The sequence below is a fragment of the Hippichthys cyanospilos genome, chromosome 18 (genome assembly GCF_059441005.1).
Source record: "Hippichthys cyanospilos isolate Australia breed blue-spotted pipefish chromosome 18, RoL_Hcya_1.0, whole genome shotgun sequence".
Taxonomy (NCBI): domain Eukaryota; kingdom Metazoa; phylum Chordata; class Actinopteri; order Syngnathiformes; family Syngnathidae; genus Hippichthys; species Hippichthys cyanospilos.
In genome coordinates, this window is record NC_142386.1 from 12,622,145 (window position 1) to 12,649,014 (window position 26,870).

Below are 26,870 nucleotides of genomic sequence, written 5' to 3' on the forward strand. Positions count from 1 at the left end.
GCTTTGCATTGGTTAGGGGGTATTTGGACGAAAACATATTTCACAGGGGATACAAAAAAAGTTGGTAACAAAAAAAAAGGTAAAAAAAAAGGTTGAGAAACACTGGTGTTGTGCATATATGTGGATTCTGTGGTGTCATATTGATGTTGTTATGAGGCATATTAATTTAGGTAGCAGGAATAAATATGACATCACTGAAGGCCCAGGGTCTAAACTCAGGCCCACCATTGACTAACATACTAAAAAATGCAGTCCGATTCAAGTCGATTAGTCCGTACAAGATTTTTGATTTGGCTGCACGTTTGTGATTTTGTTTGGATGTCTCAGTTCTCATGTAGAGTTATCATATTCCGTCCTTGACAAAATAACTATCCGCAGCCAAATTATACATTTTGCCTTCCCGCTGCTATTAAACTGATAAAACCAACATCAGCAAACAAAGCGCCAGAGCCAGATGAAATCATTCATCACTTTCCAATCCCTCGCTCGGCTGCCAGCAGCTTTGTTTGTCTTCCTCTTTTGGCGTTTGGATCAGTCATAATGACTCCAAAAATCATACGCTGCCACCTGTTAACAGCACGACAGATGTGACCGAGTTCTAAAAAGAGCCCCCTTTAATAAATCACACTTAGATGACTCCTAATGAGAAGGTTTGCTAACAAGCACTAAAAGCTACATTAGGATGTACATGACTGTTGATCCAAACCTTTAAAAAGACCTGAAATGTCAAATGTATAACGAGCTGAGAAAAAATGACACCATAATGACTGTAATGAATCACATATGGCACAGATGTGTGTTAACAGTGGGACATCTACTGCTGTTGAATTCTCACCCTGCTGTTTTTTTTTTTTTTTTTTTTTGCTTCGCAGAGTAAAGAAAAGAGACGCGTATACTGAGATTACATCCACGATAACACCTGAAAATATGAATTAAATACAACAAACCAGGGTCCCGTTGTGATTCATGTTAATTTTTTGGATGACATAATCAACCAAAAAAAAAAATTCGTTTTTTTCTTTTTTTTTTTCTTTTTTTAAATTGGAGAGCTAAAACTGTACTGCATTTTTCAGAGTACAAGATGACCGCACTTATAAGTTCACCCCCCCCTCCCCCCTTTTTTTAATTGCAGTTTGGGTGAATTTTACAAACATGCGATTATAAGTCTAGCCCTATGTGGCTGTCCGATTAAAATACATGTTGTGCTTTAAAATAACAAAATTACCGTACTTTTAGGTGCATTTCTTAATTGAATATCGAGTTATTTACTGTTGCGGTTATGGCGGGTATGGATGGGGTAGAAACGAGACAAGACTACGAGGCAACAATGCAAATGCTAAAGCTAATGTTGCAACAATAAAATGATTTGAAGGTTCAATGCTTTATTATTATTTATTTTTGTCTAACAGCCCTAAAAGTCTCCATAACTATCTGACATGCCAAAAGCCCCTCCCATTTAACTCCTGGACGTCCTCTCCTTCCCCCACGTCATTTGTTCAAACATGCTCTTTATGCTTCCACAGGTACTCATCTTTGTACCCAGTCCAATTAGTTTGAAATTGAATTCTTAGGAGATGATTTGATGATCATCTTACTTGGGATATTATCCCAAGCTTTCTTTACTCAAATGACAACTGTTGTGAGATGAATGTGTGTAACGTTGCCCTTCACAGCACCCCCACCTCGCCCCCCCCCAACATCCATGCCGGCTTGTTCAAGCATTCGTCTAAGGGCTGAAGGAGACAAGTTATACCGTCCTTTCCTTTTCATAATGCATCAAAATCCATGTAAAAAAACGATCAACGCAGCCTCATTGTTGACAAAAGAAGAGGCAACTAAGCGGTGATTGACAAAAGTGCATTTTTGCAATACATACTACAGTACATCGAATTAGTGTCACACGCCATGCATAATGTCTAATTTGTTCCGGCTGTGTGGTTAACAGGACTGTAGGTCTCCGTGATTAGGGGAGGCGGAGTCAGCAACTATTTGACTTATCAACTATTTAAGTGTGGCTCAGACAACTGGAGGACAGTGGGTTAGTGATCACGACGTCCTGTTATTTATGAAGTTGCTCTGCCCGTTATTGTCACATCCAGGTAATCTCTTTGTATCTATCTTGTTTGTTACTTTGCCTTTTTGTTCAAGTTTCTTGGCCATGAGCCACTCTTTCCGTTAACACGTTGTAGCTGCGTATCCCGACAATGTCCTCCCATCATCTCTGTCTCCCCCATTTTTAGTAAGTGTTTTGGTTCACTTTACCCGTCCCCACTGGTTTGATAACGTCACCTTTTGTTGTACTTTTTCACCTTTTCTGATCGGTTTTTGAGTTGATACTTTGTTAGCCCTTGTTGTTATCATTCGCGTGTTACGTGCTCCTTTAGTTAAATGAATGTTTCCTCTTTTTGTTCACCAACGCCTGTGTCCTGTCTGCTTGGGCTCCACCCCTTATTAGCTTCAACCCCACGTCTCGTAACAATGAGAGGTTTATATAATTATCTGAAGCCTTGTAAATGACATGAAATTACTTACTTTGCATTTGAATTGATGTTATTCAAATATGTGAGAAAAACTGGTCTGTTTTCAGTCGTGTGGTTATAAGTCAAACCCCTAATATGCGGGTTGAAAAACAGTAGTAAGGGGGAAATTGGCATAAAAGTAGTATGTATAATTAATGTGAGTGAAACAATGTGTGTGGTATATAAGCAGTTCCTATTTATCTTACAATCTTGCAGTATTGATCACGTTAAAGGGCAATTCCATGAATGTGCATGGCGAGAAGCTATCACTGTATTGATCCAACAATACTGTCTCAGCCAAGCTATATCTATCTATACTTAAGCTACAAACGTAATGAGGTATCAGTCTACAGACGGCATACTTTGCAATCTATTCATCTACATCTAATCTACATACATGGCTACCCGGCTACTGTGTTATATAGCTACCGTAGCTACCTATCTAGCAAAGCTACACACCTATACTACAAAAACAGTTGGGGAAAAAAAAAGTAATGAACCCCCCAATTTGGGGAAGTTATTTTATACAATCCATTTTGGAATAAGGCTAATGCTAGGTATGTGTCTTTAAAGTGTATTGTGATATATTGTAATACAGCAAACAGATCCATGACATCACTCGCATTGGTGAAAAAAATACTACAAAAATGCAAGGGAAGCTCTATTGTTGTAATTCATGAAATACAGTGAAACCTCGAGATACCGTCTCTTCTGTACAATTTTTATTCTTCATATGACGAAAATTACTCAATCAAATAAAAGAAACAAAATGAAATAAAACAAATCAAAACTTGAAATCTCAAAATTCCCATTTGAGTTAACACACCGTGAGATTCAACTGCTTGTTAATACGGCTGCCCGGATATTATTGCACTTCTCGGGAACACATACGGAAGCTTACTGCAGATGACTTGAACACTGTGCAGAAGCCCAAGATACGACTATAGCGGAAGAAACAAAGGAAAAGCTATCTTCAAATCACTGTTTTCTTTTTCTGCCGGTTCCTCTGCCGGCTCCAGAGAGGGGGCCCGGTGACCCGCGTCCAGGCATGGGAAACCTGACTTTATTTGTTTCATTCAAGAGGTCTTTGAGCCGTGCTTAGTCTGGTCCCTCCCCTAGGACCTGCTTGCCATGGGTGACCCAGTCAGGGGCATAAAGTCCCAGAAATACATATATAGCTCCTAGGATCATTGTGACACGCAAACCCCTCTTCCACGATAAAGTGAGGTGGTCTGGGCTGGCCCTGCGGGATGACCCAGGAGACGCTGGAGAGACTATGTCTCTCGGCTGGCCTGGGAATGCCTGGGGATTTTACCGGAGGAGCTGGACCAAGTGACTGAGAAGAGTGAAGTCCGGGCTTCCTTGCACAAGCTGCTGCCCCCGAGACCTGACCCCGGATAAAGCGATAGCTAATGGATGGATGGCATGCATCAGATTCCAAATTTCTCTCACACACAAGCAGAAGTCTAGAGCACATACGGCACATCATAAATTATATAAGTCAATTTTTCCCTATGTTGTTTGCAGTAGTTACAGCGAAGCACGGAATGAATATGTGATGAGTATAAGTGTTGTTTTCTGTTATTGGAATTGTTTTTCGACTAAACTATTCACAGCAATTATGGGAGGGAGTCTTGAGGTCCGAGGGAATGTGCGTACAAATGATAAGACATCTCTATCTGGGACAGAATATCTGTTTGCCATGACAAATATGTCCGCCTTAATAGCTGGGAGGAGCGCAACTAAATGAGTTTAAAGGACAGAAAAACTTAGCGGGCCGATCGTATCGTTAATAAGAATGAGAGAGCTGCCAGGGGAGGCCTTACTGTGGTTCCTATGTGTCACGTTTTATTCCCTGACTGAAACGAGCCCTCGCCAACCAGACGTGAAATTTTTGACTTTCCAACAGCATAACCTTCGTAACTTTTAACTTCATTTTAGGGAACGAGATGCGCTTACCGCTTTTAAAAGCGTCTCAGTGTAGATGACTCCAAGCTGTCAGTTCGGTGATGTCACAGACCGTCGTGTAAATGGCACCCACCTCAAAAACAGTCCACAGGGAGCCACACATTGACGGCTAATGCAATAAGCGGTGCTTTCTCTGTGTGAGGCACCAGTGATAAACACTCAAGAGTAAAGTGCAGCAGCCAACATGGATGGATAATGGACGGCTAAAAGCGGAGTAGAATTCCCGCAAGTCATCCTCCCCGAACAAACATCAAGTAATTTGTTCCCCCATCTAACGGGACGCACTAAAACTAATTTTCTAAACGTCGCAAAAATCATGTGTAATTACATACAGTAAACTGCACATCATCAAAGATGAAGTAAAAGCTCAAAGCTCTCATAAACAAGCCATTCATTTGAATGAAAACTATTGTTTACGATTTTAAAATCTCTTCTCGAAACATTCAGCCTAAAACCGTTCTAACCACAAATTCAACCTTAACGCTAACTCTAACCTGTGAGACTACGTTGGGTTTTGTGGGATTAGCTTAGGCCACGGCCTCCAATCCAAGTTTTTCCCAACCTATAACCTAAACCTGAAATCCCAACTGTCAATATTGCATGTATTGCATGTAGCATGTCCGCCTCACAGTTAAGTGACTAGAGTTTGAATCTAGGTGGCTCAGGCCTTCCTCTGTGGAGTTTGCATGTTCTCCTTGAGTCCGCATGGATTCTTTCTGGGCACTCTGACTTCCACCCGCACTCCAAAAATAAGCATGAGAGGTGTATTGGACATACTAAATTGTCCTTAGGTGTGATTGTGTGGATGCTTGTTCGTCTCTGTGTGCCCTGCAATTGGCTGGCAACCAGTTCAGGGTGTCCCTGGGATAGGCACCAGCAAGCCTAGTGAGGATAAGCGACTTTCGAAAATGTATGGATGGATGGGTAATTGTATACGTGTATATTACATATACGCAGCACTTAGTATACTATTTTGATACCAATTTTTAATATGTTTATACAATTTTGATGTTTTTACCTGGGATTTTCCACGCATTAGATAATTAACATAGGTTTGGATTGCCCGGCATACGACAAATTTGCGTTACAATCCCATCCGCGGAACGGATTAATCTCATAAACCGGGGGACCACTGTATTTATAGCCTCGAGTGGGTGGGCGCAAAATGTTGCTGGGGGGGAGCTTTGCAAAAAGTAATTGAGAAGCAATGTCCTAACCCCTGCCCTAAGCCATGCTCACCTATAGCTAAATCAAGTCAGACGGCAAACTAAACTACAGCTGTTCTGGAAATCAATATTTTCGTACCCTGATTCTCATCAGGTTAGGATAAAGCTATTCCTGACAATATTGAAGAATGGAATCAGGTTTTTGTTGACCATTGCTCAGAAAAGTCAAGACAAACTGATAGAAAGGTGAGTCTCTTTTTTGTACGGCACAAAAAAAAAAGAAAAAGAAAAATCAATGAGTTAACTCTACCTCTCACCGTCTTGGTAAAATTAATCAATAGACAAGGTGCATGATGGGTAACAACAAAAGTTTGATTCCAGAGTCAACGGTGAGGCGTCCAAGCATGAGCGGTTGCAACACTCATCCCTAATGAAGTGAGATGAGATGGAGGATGCATCAGAGAAGTCTCCCGCTGCTGAGGGCAACCAACCTCCCCTTGAACCCTTGCGCAAACAGACGACTCTGATCTGCATTCAATCAGAGAAGACAGACATGATTAATCAGCCACCACTGAAGCGTTTTGGACCCTTTTTAATCAACGGCGAGGTCGCGAGTAGCACGATCAAATTAGCGCAATGAGGATTCGGCATTGTGTGTCCGTTGTACTTCCTCCAATTTCGGTCATTTTTAAAAGGATATAAATAGCAAGAAACTAAAGTCTCCTATTCTCCTTTATAACCAATGGAGTTAATGCCAGGACCGGAAGTATCCGTCTTATTTCTCCTAGTCTTTCAACTGGTCACAATAATCCAGATGAAAGCGGTCAAATTCGACACTGCGACTTTTGGACCGAGACCTGGAGCAAAGCCAAAGGGACTTTCAAGCCACAGCGTTTAGTTTCTATTCTAAATTTGAGCACTGAATCGGATGTGCATAGCCTAAAGGCTGTGCAATGGGAGGCAGGCACTTAAAAAGTTCTGGGGGGAGCATAATGTGGATCATCAGAGAGAACCCAAGAAAATTCAGGTCAAGCCAAAAGCGGTTGTCAGATGCACAAATGAGTACATGTAACTCAACGCCGAATTGAACATCCACCATTTTCTGACTGCCATCACGTCAAAGATCATCAGGTTTGTAAATAAGTGATGATGGTGAGGATGATTCCCAGCCCCTGAAACCTTGACTGAACTTTCTACTTAGCAGCTACGAGGTCAAAGACCTGCCTCTATCTTGTTGCTAACTGCCAAACTACAGTGCATTGAAACTGCTATTATGTCAAAGGAACTCGGTAAAAAAAAAAAAAAAAAGCCGTAATATTTCACCTCAGACCCACGGTGTAACCATGACAACCACCTAAGATAGCCTGTTGTTTGCCATTCAGTCACATTCACAAACAAATGACTGTGTAAGACAATTAGCTTGTTTTGGAAATATTCGGCGAGCCACCACCATTCACGTCTCGTCAACTCTTTTCAGCTTCCCGCTGTTATTTCTACACGGGCAGGCTTAATCACTGAGACCTCTTCCCTCCATCTCCCGCCGGTCTCCTTCTCCGTCGTCTGGCTTGGGTGGCCTAATGCGGCGAGTGAACGTGGCTAATGTGGATTAGCTATGCGTGCCGGCGTGAGCCAGAGATCCCTTTCATCTTAACGGGGCGATTAAATCCACCGCCACGATCGCGTGTGTGAGCGCGCATGTGAACGCCGCCAAAAAAATCCAAGCTTGTCTATTTACACATATGCACCTTGAGGGGATTAGAGAATATAGCTGAATCTGACCCGGAAAAGGAGATATAAAGCCACGCTACTAAAAGATGTTAGAAATGGACAGGAATATCGGCGTGACCTTGAGTCAGGATGCGGTGGACTCTGAATTCTTGCTGTGAACCTAAATAGGAGTAATTATGCTGATTTAGCAGGATGTAAAAGATTTGGATTGGAAGCTCCGCCTCTGGCTAGCAGATGATAGCTGGTGACATGTTGTTGGTGCTATATCAAACTTGCGAACATCTGTAAGAAATGATGCAATAAGTACTTTGTCCTGTTTTAGGGGTTTTTAGTTATTCAAAGTAACATCCTAAATCTTTTCTTTTGTAGAAATTGATAGAATTGAGTACAGTATATGTGTGTTTTATCATATAAAACACATTGCTATATTGGGGCTTTGCCGCTGGTTGTGTACTTTGTCTCCAGTCTCTTTTATTGATACCTCTGTCAATTGCAGGCAAAGCAAACAAGTATAACAACATTATAAAGACTTTGAATTATGATGGTATTAAAATGCCAATTGTTTCAATAATTTGCATTCAAAATATTATTTTTTTTTCAATTTAGGAAAGTGCATCATCAAGAAGCCTATTTGTTGTCTTTTCAGGGAACAGAAGATGCAGACAAGTGCAGCTATATTTTTCAAGAATTAATATACTGTACTATAAAATATTGATTGATTGAAATAGCTTGATTTTGTTTGTTTGTTTGTTTTAAGAAAAGTGTGCTGCCAATAGGATATAGATGAGTGCATTAGTACGGTTTTTAACAGTATGAGTTATGAAAATTCTCTTGGCATTTCCCGTGGAATTGTTCCTGCAATAAAGTCAAAGAGCAATCAAGTACGTGGTCTTCATTTTGGGCACATCTCCCTCGAGTTAGCTTTCAGAAAGCTATTTGTGTCTGCATCAAAACAAGCTTCTGAAACTCACATTAATTTCTCTTCACTGAAAAAGAAACTACAGTTGGTGATGCAGCCTGCACAATTTTTCGCAAAGCCAGTCATTTTAAAGAAGACTCAAAAGATGATCAATGCCTTGCTTTTGACTTAAAAAGTGTTTGATTCAGTGAAAATCATGCGAAAACATGAATTAATAAATAGTAGGATTGGGCAATAAATCAAATTAATTAGATCAGTTAGCCATTTTTAAAATGGACTATTTTTAAATGAGCTAAATCGGGAAATTGAGGTTTTGCAAAAGTGGCGACTTAATTGCAGCATTCAAGCAAGCTATGAATTTTAAGTTTATGTTAAAACTGATGTATAGTTTCTACATTATTGCTGTCTGAACATTTATCACAGATTTTTTTTTTTTTAATAAATTAAACCTTTTGATGAAAATGTTGGTTGAGTTCATTCAATTAATACCAATTAAAATAATAATTGCCCTGAATGACTGGGGGATGGTGGCGATTGATGAATGTTCAGAGTATGTTCTTTAATATATATCTTTATATATATATATATATATATATATATATATATATATATATATATATATATATATATATATATATCTTTATATATATATATATATATCTTTATATATATATATATATATATATATATATATATATATATATATATATATATATATATATATATATATATATATATAATATAATTTAGATTCCGTGAGGCATAACATATTTTCTATCATGTGGGTTTTGTGAGAACAAAAAGCTTTGTGTATATAGCCTTCAATCGTCGCGCTAGCATGAATGGCATCGTATTTAAGTGCCATTATCAGTACTTGTCAGGCTATCATTTCCCAGACGACAAACTCAACCAGCATGGAGCTCCCGACTGCAAAAACAATATGTTTCTTTCATCGCCATTAAATGAATATCCACTACAGATGGCCCGGTTGCCACGACGATAGTGGCGGCGGCCGACAAGTGCCTCAAAGAAACAATTGTTTTGTTCCCGTGGAAATTTTTCTCGATTAAATTGAAGTCAAAAAGCCTTCAAGTACACAGACTTCATTTTGGGCCCATCCCTCTCAAGATAGCTTTCAGAAAGCTCTTGGTGTTTGCATCGAAACAAGCATCAGTAACTTGCAATCATTTATTTTCATTAAAAAAAAAACTACAGCTGGTGACGCAGTCTGCTCTACTTTTTTGCAAAGCCGGTAATTAGCAAAGACTCAATAGACAATCAATGCCTTGGTTTCGATTAAAAAAGGGTTTGCTTCTGTGAAAATCAAGAGAAAACACTTTTGAAAGCAAAAAACAGATTGCTAAATGTAATGAGAATCCTCATCGAGGCTATTGCATGTTAACTGCGCTGATAACAGAAGTGTACATGAGACATTTTTTTGCTGGTCCGTCATTTACAGTCCCTTTGGTACGTGGGCCCTGTCAATATCAGGCCTTCATTTTTGGAAGTTTACCAAAACACCACATCAGTTCTGGCACAACCACATTACTTCTGTCTCCAAAATGCTCCTATTGGCAAAAGGTAAAAAAAACTTGCCCAATTCAATAACAATCAAACCTTTTGTCAACCTTAAACAAGAGCCAAAGCTAAACCTTACCTAGTGAGGTAGACAAACCAATGACAAAACACACTAAACCCACACCACCATGCCTAGCATGCACACAACAGCATGTATGCTGTCCATTATCTTAATAATGTGTTCTACATGCACTGGACTGCAGTAAGCAATCCCATCCACTAGGGAGCATAATTGTGTTTCAGAAGCTTTCAACCTCTGGAGTCTGTTTATGGATTCCTGCAATGTGTTAACTGCTTAAAAAGCAATTTACAGATGTGGTTACGCAAAACAAAATCTGATCACATGTCATCCATCTGATCAAATGTCATCAGTAATGCACTACCAGTAAAATGCAAGGTTTACATTATCTTAATTTACAAGATAATGCCTTTTTGAAGGCAATTTGAAAACTTAAATCTTGCAATTCCTGACTAAGAGCCAGTCAGAGTGAGATTGTCACTTTGCGATGTGCCCATTTGTTACTTGAATGAAAAATTATCCCAGAAAGCTCTGCTTAAATATGTGCAAGCGATTTATTCATTCAGATCATATTAAAAAGCAAAATAACATAAAAATCTTTTAATATCTAATTCTAAACATTGCATTTTACTTTAGGTCAATGCATTGAATGTGTTGATCATGATTGTGTGCAGTATGCATTTCAGTTCATGAAAACATGACCGAAATGGAGCAGAAAAAATTGACCTCCCAGGCATTACTTGGCTGTTTCAATGTGAAAGTATTGATGAATATTTGCTCTCTGAACAGTAACTAGTGCATGCTAACGCTCGAGCACTCAGTCATTACTGGTTTCATGTTTGTATGCTTGCTGGCAATTTAGACTGTGTTTAAGCTTGCATGCTCCCAAGTATATAGCAGTTTAAACATATCTCAGAAATTTAAAAGACATAACTGGACGACAAGATAAACCATTACTGTCATAGCTGGCGAAAACTACCACAAAGGATTAAAATGACAACACAAATATACTGTTCCCTTTGGTTTAGTCTGTCGTATTCAAAATGTCACTGATGGACTGCACACCTCTGGAGACCAAGTTATCGCACAGTAATAATTTGATGGAACGGCAATGAATTGCTTAATTTCAACAGCTAAATCCAATTTTCTTTTATGTGTTATCTTTTATGTGTGAAATGTGGGAGTGAATACGATAAGAAGGAATATTTGAGTGAATCAAATCAAATTACGATTGAAATAAATTGTGCTGCGTCACAACTGGAGTAAATGATTTGTAATTGAACAGAAATCCGATTAAGGTATGTTGTAAAGTAATTTGAAGGAATCGTATTACATCATAATTGGACTGTATAACATTGTTCAATTGTACCACGTCACATCGTCATTTGAGTCAACTCCATTTGATTGAATTGTCAATCGCAATGGAACTTTTGACCAATTTGTATCTCATCGTAATTTGAATCAACGTCATTTGACTGAATTGCATCACATCGCAAATGGACTCAATTGCATTTGTATCATAATAAGAGTAGACTGGCAATTTAAGTAGGCTCAATCGTACTGTAGCATAATTAGACTGAATTGCATGGTAAATTGAGTCTCATATTGTAATTAAACTTGAATGAATCCTTGTTTATTTTAATTAGTGTCAATTAGAGCCAGTTATATCATACCACAACTCGTTTTGACTAAATCGTATATCATCGTGGTCAGTTAATCATATGGAAAAATAATTGGGACCAAATTGTTTGGCTGTAATATAAGTCAATCAGATAATATCATGACTTAATTTCCCAGAATTCTATCACAACCTAAGTGGAATGAATTGCAGCGTAATTAGAGTCAATCGTACCCTATTGGTATATAATCTAAATCAATCAAATAGCATCACAATTGGACTAAATTGCAAGATATTGTATTGTATTGAAAATGGCGTTTACCTTTGAAGAAGCAGTCCTTGCTGTGCACCACGTAGACACGCCTCCTCTCTACACAGGCAGTTCGGTACACCTCGCAGTGGTTCTCGTAGAATCGGCCATCCGAGCCACACACCGGCACGAAGGATGTGCGACATTTCTCCTGGCACACGCACTCAGCGCGCCCAGTGGTCGCCATCAGCATGCACTGGCGGCCGCGACCGCAGTAAGTGCTCCGACAGGGCCCGCTGTCCGGTTTAGAGACAGCTGAAACAGAACAGAAAGGACAGAGGCTTCAAGAACCCAATTTGTTGAAAAATATGCAAGTCTATGGAACAACAGATTGAAGGGTTGTGAAGAGTTCACTAAATGGCTAAATACTGCACTTGAGAAACCATGACTGAGAACTTAATTTGAAACCCAGAGTTGAAGTTGGGCTTCACTTAATGATTGTTTCATTAATCATTTAATCAGTTGTTTATTTTGTAAATAATTGGATTTTTTTTTACAAACAAGTTTTAATTTACATAATTTACATTGCTATATTAAAACAGGATTTTGATTTTCAAATTGGCAACGCAAAAACCATTTTTACTCTGATTTGATTGATGGTTTGGTCATTAACTAGAAAAATCACCAAAAATGTTCATTAATGTTGCCAAAGGCCAGATGTTTGCTCATGTTTTATTGCGATTTCACACAGTTAAAATGCCTGCATTCATACAGGACTAAAGACGTCTGAAAATACTTCCAGTTACATTTTGAGCATGTGGACAATTCCAGGTGTGTAAACAATAAATCGGTTACCAAAAATATATAGATTCATTTAATAGTAATAAGTAATTAAACAGTCAATTAAGTAATTGCACCTCTACTTGATACTTTTACATGTCTAAAAATTCTGATGTTTGTCACATTTTCTATAACTCTTTTAACTGAGACTCAAACTCCTAATTAGGAACCAAAATCAGGATTTAGCAACCCAAATCAGGACTTAAAAACTAGACATTAAACCCAATCTTATTTAGAAACCCTATCGTGAAACTCCAAGCTTGCCTGTACATTGAATAAGATTACGTCTATTTCCATGTCTTCATTTTGGAACTAACTAAAACAATAAAGCAGTTGGCAGGCTGTTACTCTTTCATCATGATCAAGTATTTATTCCACATGGCATCCGCCCAAAAGATGTGTTCACTTCCCTCCTTATACCGCCGTACTAATTGCCCGTCGCGTCTCGTTCTCTAAGCATCTGTGGGAAATGCAAACTAGCCCCCCACGCCCCACCCACCCCTCGGCAACCTATGCGCTCATGCAAAGGTCAATTACAAAACGGTTTGCGGTCTAGGTTAGTGAGAGATTAAAAAGCTCGCCCACCGCTGGCACTTTTTCTTTCTACGAGCGGTCTTGAACACAACCCCCCCCCCCGCTTACAAGCGTACAGTACAAAAGTCGCTAACAATACATAACATGTTTGACATTTGCGCTCTCGCTCTCTCCAGGCTATCATGCTAAATCCTATCCGTCTAAGCGGGTCCACGTGGAGTCTGCAATGTTGTTGTTGTCTTTTATTTGCCGTGTAAGACATATCCCCGCAGGGGGGCTTTATTTGGAGCGTTGTAATGAGCCATTTCCGGGACAATGGAGGCGTGTTTGCTAGCCCGGCTTATCTGTCTGACATTTTGAAAAGCAGACGTGTTTGTTAGCTTTGAAGAGGATGACCGACGAGCGCTGTCGGTTTTCACTTTTGTTGGAGAGACGAGCGCGAAAGACAGTGGGACGTTCGTTGTAGATCTTTGTCTACGAGGCATTCAAGTGCACCCGTCACTTGACATTGGCGGCCAAACCCTCAAAGCCTGGCCGCGTTTAGCCACTCCAAGGCCTGGTCTGACTTGAACTCAGAGGGAGAGGAGTTTCTAGCTCATTAAATTCTTTCAGCGGCATCCCATTCCATTTTTGTATTTGATCATCAGCACCATTTGTTGTCTTTTAATATGCTTGCCTTCACCTTGGGCACAGAGGGACAATTGCGAGCTTCCAAAAACCTTGTGCTTCCCCACCTCACTGACATTTTGACCAAGCTTTTGTCGTCAAGTCAAAATGTGCTGACGCGGCGTGTTATTCGATTTGCGGGTGGTAGCAGCCTGCCAATAATTAAATTCACAGGGCATAAACCGTCGATGGGTGTCACTTACATGACAAAGCGCTTGTGACACGACAGGTTTGTCGTGATAGAATATCAATGGAACACAAGAACAAAAACTTGCAAGGTGAGACAAAACAGATCAAAACGTCTGGTGCACCTTGCCATAACAAAAGAAAAGGATCGAAACAATATCTAAAAAGCACAATTGTGGAAAAGAATGTGCAATAATGAATAGATAATAGATAACAACAGATACAACATTAAATTATGTAAATGGAATTTTAAGTATGTTACGGCTTCAGAGTACACAGAAACAAAAGCAATGATAAAGGAAATGAGCAGCAAAATGTAATCTATTTCTATAGAAAACTAAAATTAAAATACCCATCCATCATCTTAATAGCGTGTTGAAGCCCATCCCAGTTGTCTTTGGGCGGTGGGCGGGGGACACCCTGAGCTTGTGACCAGCCAATCACAGGGCACATAAACAAACAACCAGTCATTCTCACAAACCGATCATGCATGTTTTGGGGAATGTGGGAGGAAAGTGGAATACCCAGAGAAACCCCACGCAGGCACAGGGAGAAAATGTAAACTAAACTCAGGAAGCCCAGAGCCAGAACTGAACCCGCAACCTCCCCATTGTGAGGCCGACGTGCTAACCAGCGTGCTGCCCTCTCAAACTAACAGGATTCAATTCATTGCTACATTTTAGCAAAGCGTCATTTAGCATACTAATATTTTATCAATTATAACTTCCGACAACATGGCATGAAGTGAAATCCCTCTCTATCGTACCTTGTGTTAGCATAATACCGATTAGCATATCATTATTGTTATTATTTCAAGTGCTGCGCGATATTTTCTTCTCTAGGTTACTTTCTTGCTATAACTTAGCAACATTGGCATGTTCTCATTAAAGAGGTCAAATTGTGAAAGCCTTTAATCTGACTTTGCACTTTGTGGACTGAGATAGCTCGCTTGCCTTACTGTTAGTACAGTAACCACAACAATTTTAGCATTTCATCCATTCTCATATGAAGTTTGTGCATTTTGAACTCAGACTGATCTTAATAGGACTTAACATATCAATTGTTAGCATGTTAGCTAGCATCAAACTAGCAGGGAGGAGGTTGAGAGACCGTCAGCGTGGATTCTAGAGAACCACCCTCTCTGAACACCACAAAGACAAAATAACTTATTACAAAGACAAAATAACTGATCCTGGCCCAAAAACAAAGTAAAAACAGGAAAAAGGTGGCCTGGAACATGATGCTGGCCTTCGCTGCTTTCTACTTGACTGGTAAGAGTGCATTTGTGTTTATGTTCAGAAGTGGCAAAGCAGGGTCCCAAAAAGAGTATGACCCTTTTGTATCCTTGAGGTGTTCATGTGAAAGGTGAAAAGTGTCCATGCATCATTGCAGGAATTCATTGTTGTAAGGGAGTCACTTTTCAGAAAAACGCACACAGAGACAAACAACCAATCTCATTTAAGGACTATTATTTTGTATTTTATCCCTTCTAAAATCAGAATACTGGTCCTTTTTTTCTCAGGTTGTGATCTTGCTATATCTTAGCATAGCAACTTTTTGCCAAGGAGCATTTAATCAATTCTCAGATTCACCTCCTACATACGTCACTGTTGCCAGACTCCCTGATAATCTGTGACAAAAACTACGGTTTTTCAGTGATAGTGAGTATGGCCGGTGCGGCTCTTATGCTTTTTAATCCCTCATTCCCTCAACAAAGATAGGGAAAGAAAAAAAAAGAACGGTTTCCCCCATGAAGGCATAGCAGATGGCGTGCAGCTGTTTGCTCCAGCAAAAACATGACAATTTGAATTCAGCATGGATTACCGACCGTATGAATGTTGTATTAAACATATGGAAATGAAAGCAAAAAGCAGTTGCACGAAGCACTTAATGCTACGGAGGAAATATGTTCTACCGCATGTTTTACCTTCTGATTAAATCAGGAGAAGTGTATTGTTGCCTCATGATGCAGTGAAATCAGCTCATTTGCCTTTCTATAAATACACACTATCAATTTACTTGTAAGCACACCTCCATGCACTCAAGTTTCTCACACTAATTATCAGGTGTTGTTTGATACTTTTTTCTTATTATCACTAAATACTTAACAAATATGCTCCTGATGGTCCTGCAGTGACTTATTGAAATTTTTTTTTATTGTCGAGATTTTCTTTATTCACCAGTTTGGGTATCATGTCAAAAACAGTCAAGAATTACGACTATATATGTTAGGGGCCAGTCAGGAGCTAAAATAAAAATCATGACAAGCAGTCACAAAAAAGTCATTTCCTTCTCACAACTAACTTTACAAACCAGGTAAAAAAAAAAAAGTTTGTGTTGCAAAAAAAAAAAAAAAAAACACCATGTATAAAAACCAAGTATAATCCCAGGTCAAAAGCAAGAAAACATCATGTAAAAATTAAGTCAACATAGTCATGAAATAGCTCTGAACCTCATCATGTAATAAACGAAACAACAAAAACCAAGTGGACAGCTAGTCAAAGACCGAATCAGACACCTAAAAGAAAAAAAAAACCCTTGTCAATAAAAAAGTCAAGAATCATGTTAGGATCCCGAAAAGATTAAATGTCAAGAAACAAAGCAAAACACATAAAAAATTAAGTCCTGAATGTGTCAAAAACCAAATCATAAAAAGATTAACACCTCAAGAACTACTTTAGGAATAAAGCCAATAGAAAACAAGATCCAACACAAACAATGTCAGCAACAAATCCAGAACAAAGTCATGAAACAGTCAAGAACCATGTCAAAACCTGTCAAGAACCCAACAATGCATGTCAACATCCAAATAATGACAACAACCAGTGAAGAACTATCTCGATGACTGGTCAATAATCAAGAAGCATATCAAGGCGAGGTCAATCACGCCCTGTAATCTGTTGCAATTTCCAATGAGCCTTAATCAAACACTATCATGCCATCAGTTGCCATATGGACACCTAGTAACCCGAGGCTTGTAGATGTGTAAGTGGTGAACATCTGGAGTCTGTTGTGGATTTTTTTTTTTTTTTTAGGATTTAAGCGACATGAGTAAAATACAGTGGACCCCCGGTCTACAACGTCCCTGCCTTATGTTTTTTCATCTTACGACGTGGAACGCGACATTTTTTTTGTCCTCTCGATACGCCATTTTTTTAGCGTTACGATGAAAACGCCTCCTCAAACATGGCGGTCAGTGTGCATGCGTGACTCTGCGATTTCCTCTGCGCTCATACATCTATACACGCGTCACCTCTTACATCACTAGAATGCTGATCTGCTATTGAAGGTGTCACAACTCCCTAAGATGCTCGTCTGCTATTGGTCGGCGTCACGGTTTCCAAAATGGCGGATCGTTAAAGCTTTGCTTGCCTCTGAGTGCTTACAAAAATGTATTTACAGTGCACATTAGTGCTTAATTCAAACTTGAAGTGGTTAGTCATGGGTCCCAAGATAGCTAATCATGTTAAAGAGAGAAGTAAGAAGATGATTTAAATTGAAACAAAGGTGGAGGTAATCAAGAAATACAATGAATGCTAAGCTAGCCTAGCCTAGGCTAGGCTACCCTCACTAGGGAATATGGCCATAACAAGGTTGTCATGATCCTTAAAGGTTAATAAATCTTTTATATATTTTTTATTTATGATGTTATCTAACTGTATACATGTATATTGTATATACATAGCACTTATGTATATACAATTTTAATGTTTTTACCTGGGGTTTTATATGCTTGAGCTAATATAGCTAACATAGCTTTGGATTGCCTGCCATAAGGCAAATTTGCGTTACGATCCCAACCGCGGAACGCATTAATCTCGTAAACCGGGGGCTCACTGTAGTCTTAAAAACTACACAAACAGTTCTGATGTATGAAAAATGAAAGAGTATTTGTTCAAAAACAAAACTAGGTGGTCATTGAACAACAAAATGTTTTACTCATATTCATTTTCCATTACAAGTCAATTCAATTTTCTCCTTGTTCTAAATGTATTGAGTCTCTGGTGCGTTGTCAAATGCGAACGCACTAATCCTACTCTGCACGGTTGTCTATCGATCACCGCCAAGGAGACTCCAATCGGATACTCACCTGAACTCCTCCCCCATCAAGAGGGGGGTCACGACCGCTCACAAGGTCTGCTAAATCCCTTTTAGTTGCATGTGAAGTTGTGAATCCTCACTACCGATCGCCCCCATGTCAATTTACAGAAAATTCTCTACACGCGTAAGTAGGTACACCAGCTAATGAAACCCTAAATGGTCTTTAAACCTAAATCCAGGCCGTATTTTGAAACTCTAATTTAAAACATCATCCTTGTCTTGACACCTGAAAAATAAATCCTAAACCTGAATTGTGCCCCACCCCTTGTTTGCAAAACAAATCAAGTATTAAAACCATAATTTGAAAGCCTAACCAGAAAACTATCCTGCTTTGAAAAAAAAGGATGGAAAAAAAAACACCTGGCAAACTAACGCTTGATAACCTTATTGGAGACCATAATCCTTGCTTTAAACATGTGGTTTGACAGCATGACTTAAAACCCTAAAGCCTGGTTTATGCTTGACGCATGAACGATCCGCGTGGAAATATGACATGTGGAATCTCGCCGGCACACATTTTGCAGTACTTTATACTATGTGTGGCTTTCCCCCTGCAATCAGCCGATATTCTCCCATACTATAGGTGGCAGTAAATAGCGTCCAAGGAATAAAAAACAACACTACTCCATAACAGAGGTAGAGAATCCTATTCAAACAATTGAAATTCTTCCAAGTTGTTTTAACATAGTTCTCATCTCTTCCCAGCCTGCATGCTCTCCAGGAGTTGTTTACAGTATTTAAGTCAATGTAGTTCTTTTCAGACGAATCATAAACGTGTTTGTACCAGCGAACTACCGTAAGCAATAGTTGCCATGTTTTCTGCATGAAAGTGAGAAATTCCAGAAGTGTTACGAAAAAATCTGACCCACGTGGACCCCACACGGTTGCTGAAATGACGTCATTTTAATGCATGGAGCCACACGGAGCTCACGAATGCATCAAGCATCAACCAACTGTCTTGCAACCTTGCTTTGGAAACCTAAATCAACTTGAAACCTGTAATCAATCCTAGCTTTACTGACTCATCAATGGCATTTTACATTGGGTGTTAGCATTAAGCTAGGGGCAGGCCAAGTTTTTTTAAATACACATCATAAAATTCTCTTTATTTTATGTTTACTTTGACAGTACCGACCTGAACATTGAAACTTAATGAAATGTTTGCCAAATCACTCATTGTCAACTGAGTTGAATTGACTTCACTCTAACCCAAAAATGCTGGGTTGTTTTCCAAACCCACAAACTTGGTAGCTGTGGATTTTTAGCAGAGCTGAAAGCCTCAATTCTATGCTTTTTTTGTCTAGTTATGTTAATCTTGTCCCCTTGCACAACTGATGAGTGAAAAAATGCATCGTGTCACATAACGCAATGAAGATTTAAAAAAAAAAAAAAAAAAGCCAGACGAATGCGGCTATGATTACAAATCACAACACGTCCCAGAGGCGGCATTAGCACCCGTGCCGAGAGGCTTCAATCCACTCCTTCTTATGCAGGCTTGACGACCAGGCAGCTTTTCATGCCGGATTGTGCCCATGATATAGATGAAATATTACAATGGCTACTAAAGTGTCTGTGGGGTCCTCTTTGGTTTGACATTATGAAGACAAAAGCACTTTCGCACACGATTAGCAAGGCAGCATTAGCCGCATGTCTTTTGAAAGGGCAGCAGATAAACAAGTGACTTACTAGCTTGTTTGCGATGTCTCACACAAACACACACTCGGTACATATTTATACAGTTTCGGGGCCGCCTGAAATAAAAACAAATGATAAAGTCAAAGACCGGGAAGCTCCTGACATAAAACGCTAACAACGTTGCTTCGATTTTCCAATAGCGTGATGAGGGTTCAACATGTCCCTCAGAGCGTGGGAAGATTGAACAAACATGCAGGGCTACGTTTCACGGCCAAGGGAACTGATGTGAACATGAAGGATCTGCTCAAACTGAGGGAAATATCTGTTAATAAATAATGATTTAGTGAAGATGTAGCTCCATAAAAGTTCAAAATCAAGCTATGGTATAGAACTGAACATTTGAAAGTAAATACAAATGAATGCACGGAGGGAATGACTCTTTCCCAGATGTACTAGTGGTACTAATTAGTGATGTGAACCGTGTCTTTGGAATAGCTTTTTACTGTGAACAATGAGAATCAAATTTCACACTCCACACACTCCACCCCAGGACAGTTGTAAGTGGTAGTGATAGGACTTTTGGCTCTTTAAAGCAGGGGTCCACAACCACCGGTTTGCTGTCCAGTACCGGTTGTTCATGATCGACTGGTACAGAGAACAAGGGCTGCACCTGAAATAATGATTTTTTTTTCCGTTTATTATATTATCTGAGTCTGAAAGGTATTTTATTTTTTAACTTTTTTTTTTTTTTTTTGCAAGCTGACCGGGATTCTTTTCGATTCATTTGGGTCACTTTCATGACAAAATTTCCCCCACAGAGTAGCAAATGAATAAGAAACAGACATCTTGGGAAAACGTCTCTGGGTGAGGAAAAAAGCCCTCGAGAAGAGACAGGAAAGGAGCCTACAACTTAAAAAAAAAACACTTTTAAGGCAAATAATGATTTATCATAATATGAAGTTTTGAGGGGTACTTCCTAGCCCAGCCAGGTGAAACTAGCATAGTTGAGAAACAAGATGATCAACTCGTGAATTACAGCGGCCTAAAAAGCATGTTTGTGATTTTCTGCATCCTATCTGTTTGAAGCAGGGTTTTTTTTTTTGTTTTGTTTTGTTTTTTTTGACCACGACAAAAAAAAAACAAAACAACGGAGTCATCTGAATAGAAACAACACACTTCGGGTGTCCTTGTCTCAAATCACACGTAGATGGGCTCAGCTTGCTGCGGAAAAACGAGTTCAGCGCTTATACCGTTAAACTGGGATTAATAGTTATTTCAAATTTTACGTGCCCTTCATATTCATTTTGTTTTATCTATTTTATTTTGTTGTGTCTATTTTATTTTGAATAAATGTTATCATCATGTTATCGTGTCATAGGCTTGATGAGTTCAGTTTGCAGATCAAGTATTCTTTTTTCTGTGACAGTCTACTCAGAAACTGCATGTTTTAATATTTTGCATGTGGATTATTTAAAATTTCATCGGTGGGACGTAGAATCTCCTCCAATTCTGGAATGACCCATAAAGTATTGAAAAACAGAGGGAGTAAAAACATGAGATTTTCCAAATAAACTTTTCTGGAATTTTATGATAAAAAATTTGAGCAAAAAAGTGACGAGGTTTTATGGAAAAAACAAATGTAATACACACACGGATAAGCACACCATGTATTTGAAAACAAAAAATATATTTTTAAATATATTAGAGATATAATTGCGAATCTTAGTATTCTAAACATCCAAAGAATATAAAACCGAAAAAAATAACACAAAGAAACTATATTATACAGACACAAACATCCCAAAATAAATACTGTACTCAACAAAAAACCTAGTAAAATATGCAAATATGATTTTTTTTAATAAAAATAAAAAAGATTTGCAAATATTAACAAAAAAAACGGGGAAAATAGTACAGTCAGTATATTAAGATGTATTTTGAAAAAAAAAAAACGACTAAAATTAGGTAAAAAAAATACACATTTCAAATAAATGTTTATCAAAGACATACTCTGATACATGACCATAAAATTATGACTTTTCAAACCTCGGCAGACTTCCATCATCTTCTGGTGCTTTTTTAAAAGTTTACAAAATAAGTTTTTCAATCAAAGCAGCGTTTGAGTCCACTCTGTATCTCGTTAGTCAACTGCTAGTCAGCTGTCCGATTACTGACTTAACTACTGCAATTTGAGCGGAAAAAAGGGCACATCAGATTTCGGACCGCCGTGACATTTGATCGCTTGATTGGCTATCTTTGGCCAGAGGTGGCTTAAACATCTAGTGAGGATTCCAGGCATTTCCCACAGGGAGGAGGCCCCAGGCACGACCCAGGACAGACAATGTGGACATTGCCGGAGAGACAATGTCTCTCGGCTATCCTGGGAACGCCTGGAGATCCCCTCCGGAGGAGCTTGGAGGAATGACTGGGGAGATGGAAGTCTGAAAGAAAAGCCGCTGCCCCCGTGACCCGACCCCAGATAAGCGGTAAATAATAGATGGATGGATGATTAGCTGTTAGCAAGTGAACCACCACATGGGGCAAGAACACAGGGGTTTGAAAGAAAATAATATTTCATTTGACATATTTCTTTTTGCTTAAAATGACTGTGGTCAACCAACTCGTATTTTGCAGCACGATGGGGTGCACACAGGTTTATATCTTGTCTTAAAGGAGAGTGCTTTTCAAACACAAACTATAATAGTGTAATGGAAACATTAAAGTAAACAGCGTGTTTCAATAATAAGGGAGTCCATCATCATCATGTTTTTAAAGTCAAATCTTCCAGACATGAAAAGAGGATAGGGGTGAAAAAGGTGAGAAACATAATACACCCCTCAAGAGGGGGTAAAAGAGAAAAAAATGCTGAAAATGTCGAATATTTCATTGGGAGGGAGTGCAGGCACAAATAGAAGACAGCATGAAATCCTTCCACTTTCTAGTTGCCTGTTAAAAAATGTTTGGTTAGTAATGTAATCCAATTCCCTTAATACGTAAGTAAGGTAAATTGATTCACATTATTAATATATGATTGTGTGTAATTGGCACCTAACGAAATGCAGATGTTTATACCGTAAGCATTCCATTATGAAGATGAGATAAGCTGCTCACCTCAAAATACACAGACAAGACTAAGCGACCAACCAGATAGATGGATAGTGAAGGAATGTAGTTTCACATAGGTTGATTGGCAAGTAAAATTCAGAGCAGCAACTTTCTGTAGAGCCAGCCCGGGAGGTCAACATTTGTCTTTGTGATACAATCAGTAAAACAAAGACACAAAGTATCAATAGGGCCAAAATATAATACGTATTGAGGACTAGACAGTCAGGGACTTACTCGCGGCAATAACAAAAGAGACGGGCGGCATAAAAGATTGGAGTGGGGGTAAAGTCAACCAGAACGCATTGTTCGATGCTCGACCTCGAACACACAGATGTGATTGGCGTCCAGAGGTCTGGGACGTTCGGGGCACACATGCACATACGGGCGCAAACGATAAAAATACTGAAATATTGTACCTTACGATGTAGGAGTTAGAAGATCAGATTAATGTATCAATAAAAGTCGGGGCTATATAATGATGTAAAAAGAAGAATGTTTCTGATGTGTACTTGGGTATGTTCAAAAGCATCTACACAGTTGCTGAAACGTCTGGATTGGAATCCTCCAACCGAAAGGGGGCAGCAGAGGACAGGAAACAACCCAACATGATGACATAGACGGGCGACAACCCCCATTCAATGGACCCGCAAATTTAAAAGAGGGCCGATGAGGAACCGGCATCATTCTCACCACGACACGGGAATGATCCAGGTGATGATCCTGTTTTGGACAATTGGCTTGTAAACTGCATTAGACAATTTGGTAATAATAAATCTTCGAAGTGTTGTTGACGCGATGAACGTGTGCATGTGTGTTTATCCCGGCTCATACCGGAGCCCGCAGGAATCTTTCACAAAGGTATGTAAACAATATACTATTATTCAATTGGGCCCGCAATCAAAACTACGAACAAATGTGAAAGATCCAACGATAGATAGATAGATAGATAGATAGATAGATAGATAGATAGATTATTCATCATCATCTAGTCGGATAATAGATTTGTAGATATTCATTATCATCATGACGGAAAGTAGCTTTGTTAGCTCCATAAATAATTTATCGTCGACATAAGATCTAAAATGGAAATCAAGTTTATGAAAGCAATAATCACTGTGAGAACGTCTCTCTCTCTCTCTCTCTCTCTCTCTCTCTCTCTCTCTCTCTCTCTCTCTCTTTCTCTCACTCACACACACACACACATGCACGCACACACACGGCCAAGCACACCATGTATATGAAAACACAAATTATTTTCTCAACCGATCACCCTGATTCATGAATGTCAAATGTTTTGCTATCAAAAGAGTGAGGGATTTTCATGCATCCCATTGTTCATCAACGCAGAACCTCCCAGATGAGCAATTAGCCTAGTTAGCTAAAAAGTAAACCCACACCCTTGGTTGCCTTCCTATCATGCGCATTGTGAAGATTCCCCAGGTACATTCATCTAACACTACTATAGAAAATAAGTCATTAGCTACTCCAGCCCACAGACAAGCTTTACTGAGACGAATGGTGACTAATTTTATAAAATGGAAAAATTCAGATTATAAGCTTCAACTTTTTTCTCATGATTTGAGACCTGATACTTAAGATTTATTTGACTTCACAGTCACAACAGCCCTTCAAGAGAAACTATACTAGAATGTAGCCCATGACAAAAAATGAGTATGAAAGTTCCATATACCATTTTTCTGCTTAAATATCTGATGTTACGACCTGCGGCTTATCCATGGCAGTTTTTTGCTTTTACTGGTGCAGTTGAACTCCGAAAAATATGGTATTTAAATTAATCAAAAGGACGTTCCACTAAAACATGCCATTTTGTTCTGTATAAGTATTATAAACTGAATGATATCATGTATGAATTTTAAAGAGAGCAAAAGGGACCATTTTGTGTTTACAAAACAAAGCGCAGGGTGAATGAGCTTTACATCGGGAGACATTATCCCATGGAGATCAAATGTTTTGAGTCTCTTCTTGCACCTCTGCCGCATTGTTATTTCATCCATATGCAAGTAACCAAGGACTGACAGCACCAGTGCTAATTGCCACTTTGCAACAAACACATTCCGTGGAAGCCTGAGTGAGCCAAGCTGCTTTGTTTATACGCCACGGGGAAAAGGGCTTCTGAATTGAAATGCGGAAAACTGACTACTGCCGTCAATGGTATCGAGGGGTATTACGTCAAATGCGTGTGGATAAGGTATGTCGTTGTTGGCTTTGTTGCTGTGTGTTTCTGCCAGTGTTCCGAGTAATGCATTACCTTTTACTGTAAGTGCGGTAGCGATATTGCATTACACATAAAAAAAAAAAAAATACAATTCGTTTTTTAAATGAAAGTGGTGTTTTCCCCCAAAATTCGCCAAAAACACCGCAAGATCAGAGGCTCAAGCCAACCTTCCACTGGATGTGTAATGAGAAAAATGGGCTACATTTAGAATGGCAAATCTGTATTTCCAGCTATGGTGGTGAGAGTAATATAAAAGTAATGCAGTAGTAGTGTAACGCCTTACATTTTCAAATGCAGTAATGTTATAATTTAACTACCGTATTTTCCGCACTATAAAGCACACCGAAAAGTCTTTTTTTTTTTTTTAAAAGCTGATGGTGCGCCTTATAATCAGGTGCACCTTATATATGGATCCATATTGAGATTGGGATCTGTAGATGGGGAATGAACTGATAAAGTAAGCTTTACCTGGTTCTTTTGTGTTTACAGTTGAACAAGGTTGGTCATATTGACATTAAGTTAGTATGCAATTGAGAGTTTAGCGTTATTATTTGAGTTTTGCGTTATTATTTGAGATTAACTCAAATAATAACGCTGTGATTGTGATTACTTTTAGTATTACAATATTGTGATTGAAAAAGTTTTAAAATACGTCATTAATTGAGGGTGCGCTTAATAATCTGGTGCGCCTTATATATGGAAAATGTTTTAAAATATGTCTTTAATTGAGGGTGCGCCTTATAATCCGGTGCGCCTTATAGTGCCGAAAATACTGTAATTCCTTTGAAATGACAGTAATAAGTAATAATGCATTGCAGTTTTGAAGTAACTTGCTTCCGCTGACATTTTTTGGTCCCAATGTGATGATGTATTAGGCTGACAAGCTGGGTCCCCGATGGCCAACTGTCACCTGTCGGATAGGTGTGTGGTGGGCCTCAGACCCATGTCGGACTGGTGTATCTAGAAGGCTTCTGTTCACGCTAAACTGCACTTGCGATACGTAAGAGAGACTTTTGTTTCTCCACAACATATGCAAAACAACACATTACATGTGTTTGCACAATCTTTGCCGCTTGGCTAGTTCAAGGGATTCCTGCAGGAAGTCTTCCCAAGTTCAGCAAGTAGCTCATGTCGAAGCATGGGAGAAGTGGTTCAGGAAAAGTTCAGTTGGGTTTAAAAAAAAAAAATCTGCGCTTTTTAAACCAAATGTGGGGGTAAAACTGAAAGGCGGGGATGGAAGATATCAAAATAAAGCTGTCTTACTTCTTGCTTAAAATGGAATACGCCGCTAACCTCATTGAGGATGCGCTTTCATTTCATGCTAATGTGATTAAATTGAAATGTGTGGGGGGGCTCATGTGGCGACCTCGGCAATCAGTGCAACTCAACGCGACTCAAGCACCGCTCCTATTAAGGTAGTCACGAGATCCCCCCCACACCACACCTGACAGCAACAACACGTTATGGCGGTGACATAAAACAGACTGGAATTAGACTGCATGAATAATTAATCAGCGCCGCAGTTAGCCTCCCATTCAGGTGACAGCGCTTGTCTTCAAATGATGAGGTTCCGCCCAGTTACCAAAAAATAACCAGTCACACTTTTTTGTTGTTTTTTTGGGGATCAATATCATCATCTTTCTACAACACACCTACAGTACACAGTCAATAACTTGGAAAAAATATTAACATGCATACACACAATCACACTCATAAACTAACACTTACTGACAGATATACTCACGCAAACCCTCTCTAACACACACACACACACACACACACTCAAGGGAGTGCCAGCTTCC

General features: G+C 39.2%; 1 protein-coding gene across 2 annotated transcripts in view; it reads right to left on the reverse strand.

Moving 5' to 3' along the window:
- fstl4 (follistatin-like 4) overlaps positions 1–26,870 on the reverse strand; it is a 175,142-nt gene that overhangs the window by 79,226 nt on the left and 69,046 nt on the right. For both annotated transcript variants that reach the window (XM_088441276.1, XM_088441275.1), the window contains exon 4: positions 11,838–12,080. In XM_088441276.1, coding sequence (XP_088297402.1) covers positions 11,838–12,080 — 243 coding nt within the window. The remainder of the gene's footprint in view (positions 1–11,837; positions 12,081–26,870) is intronic.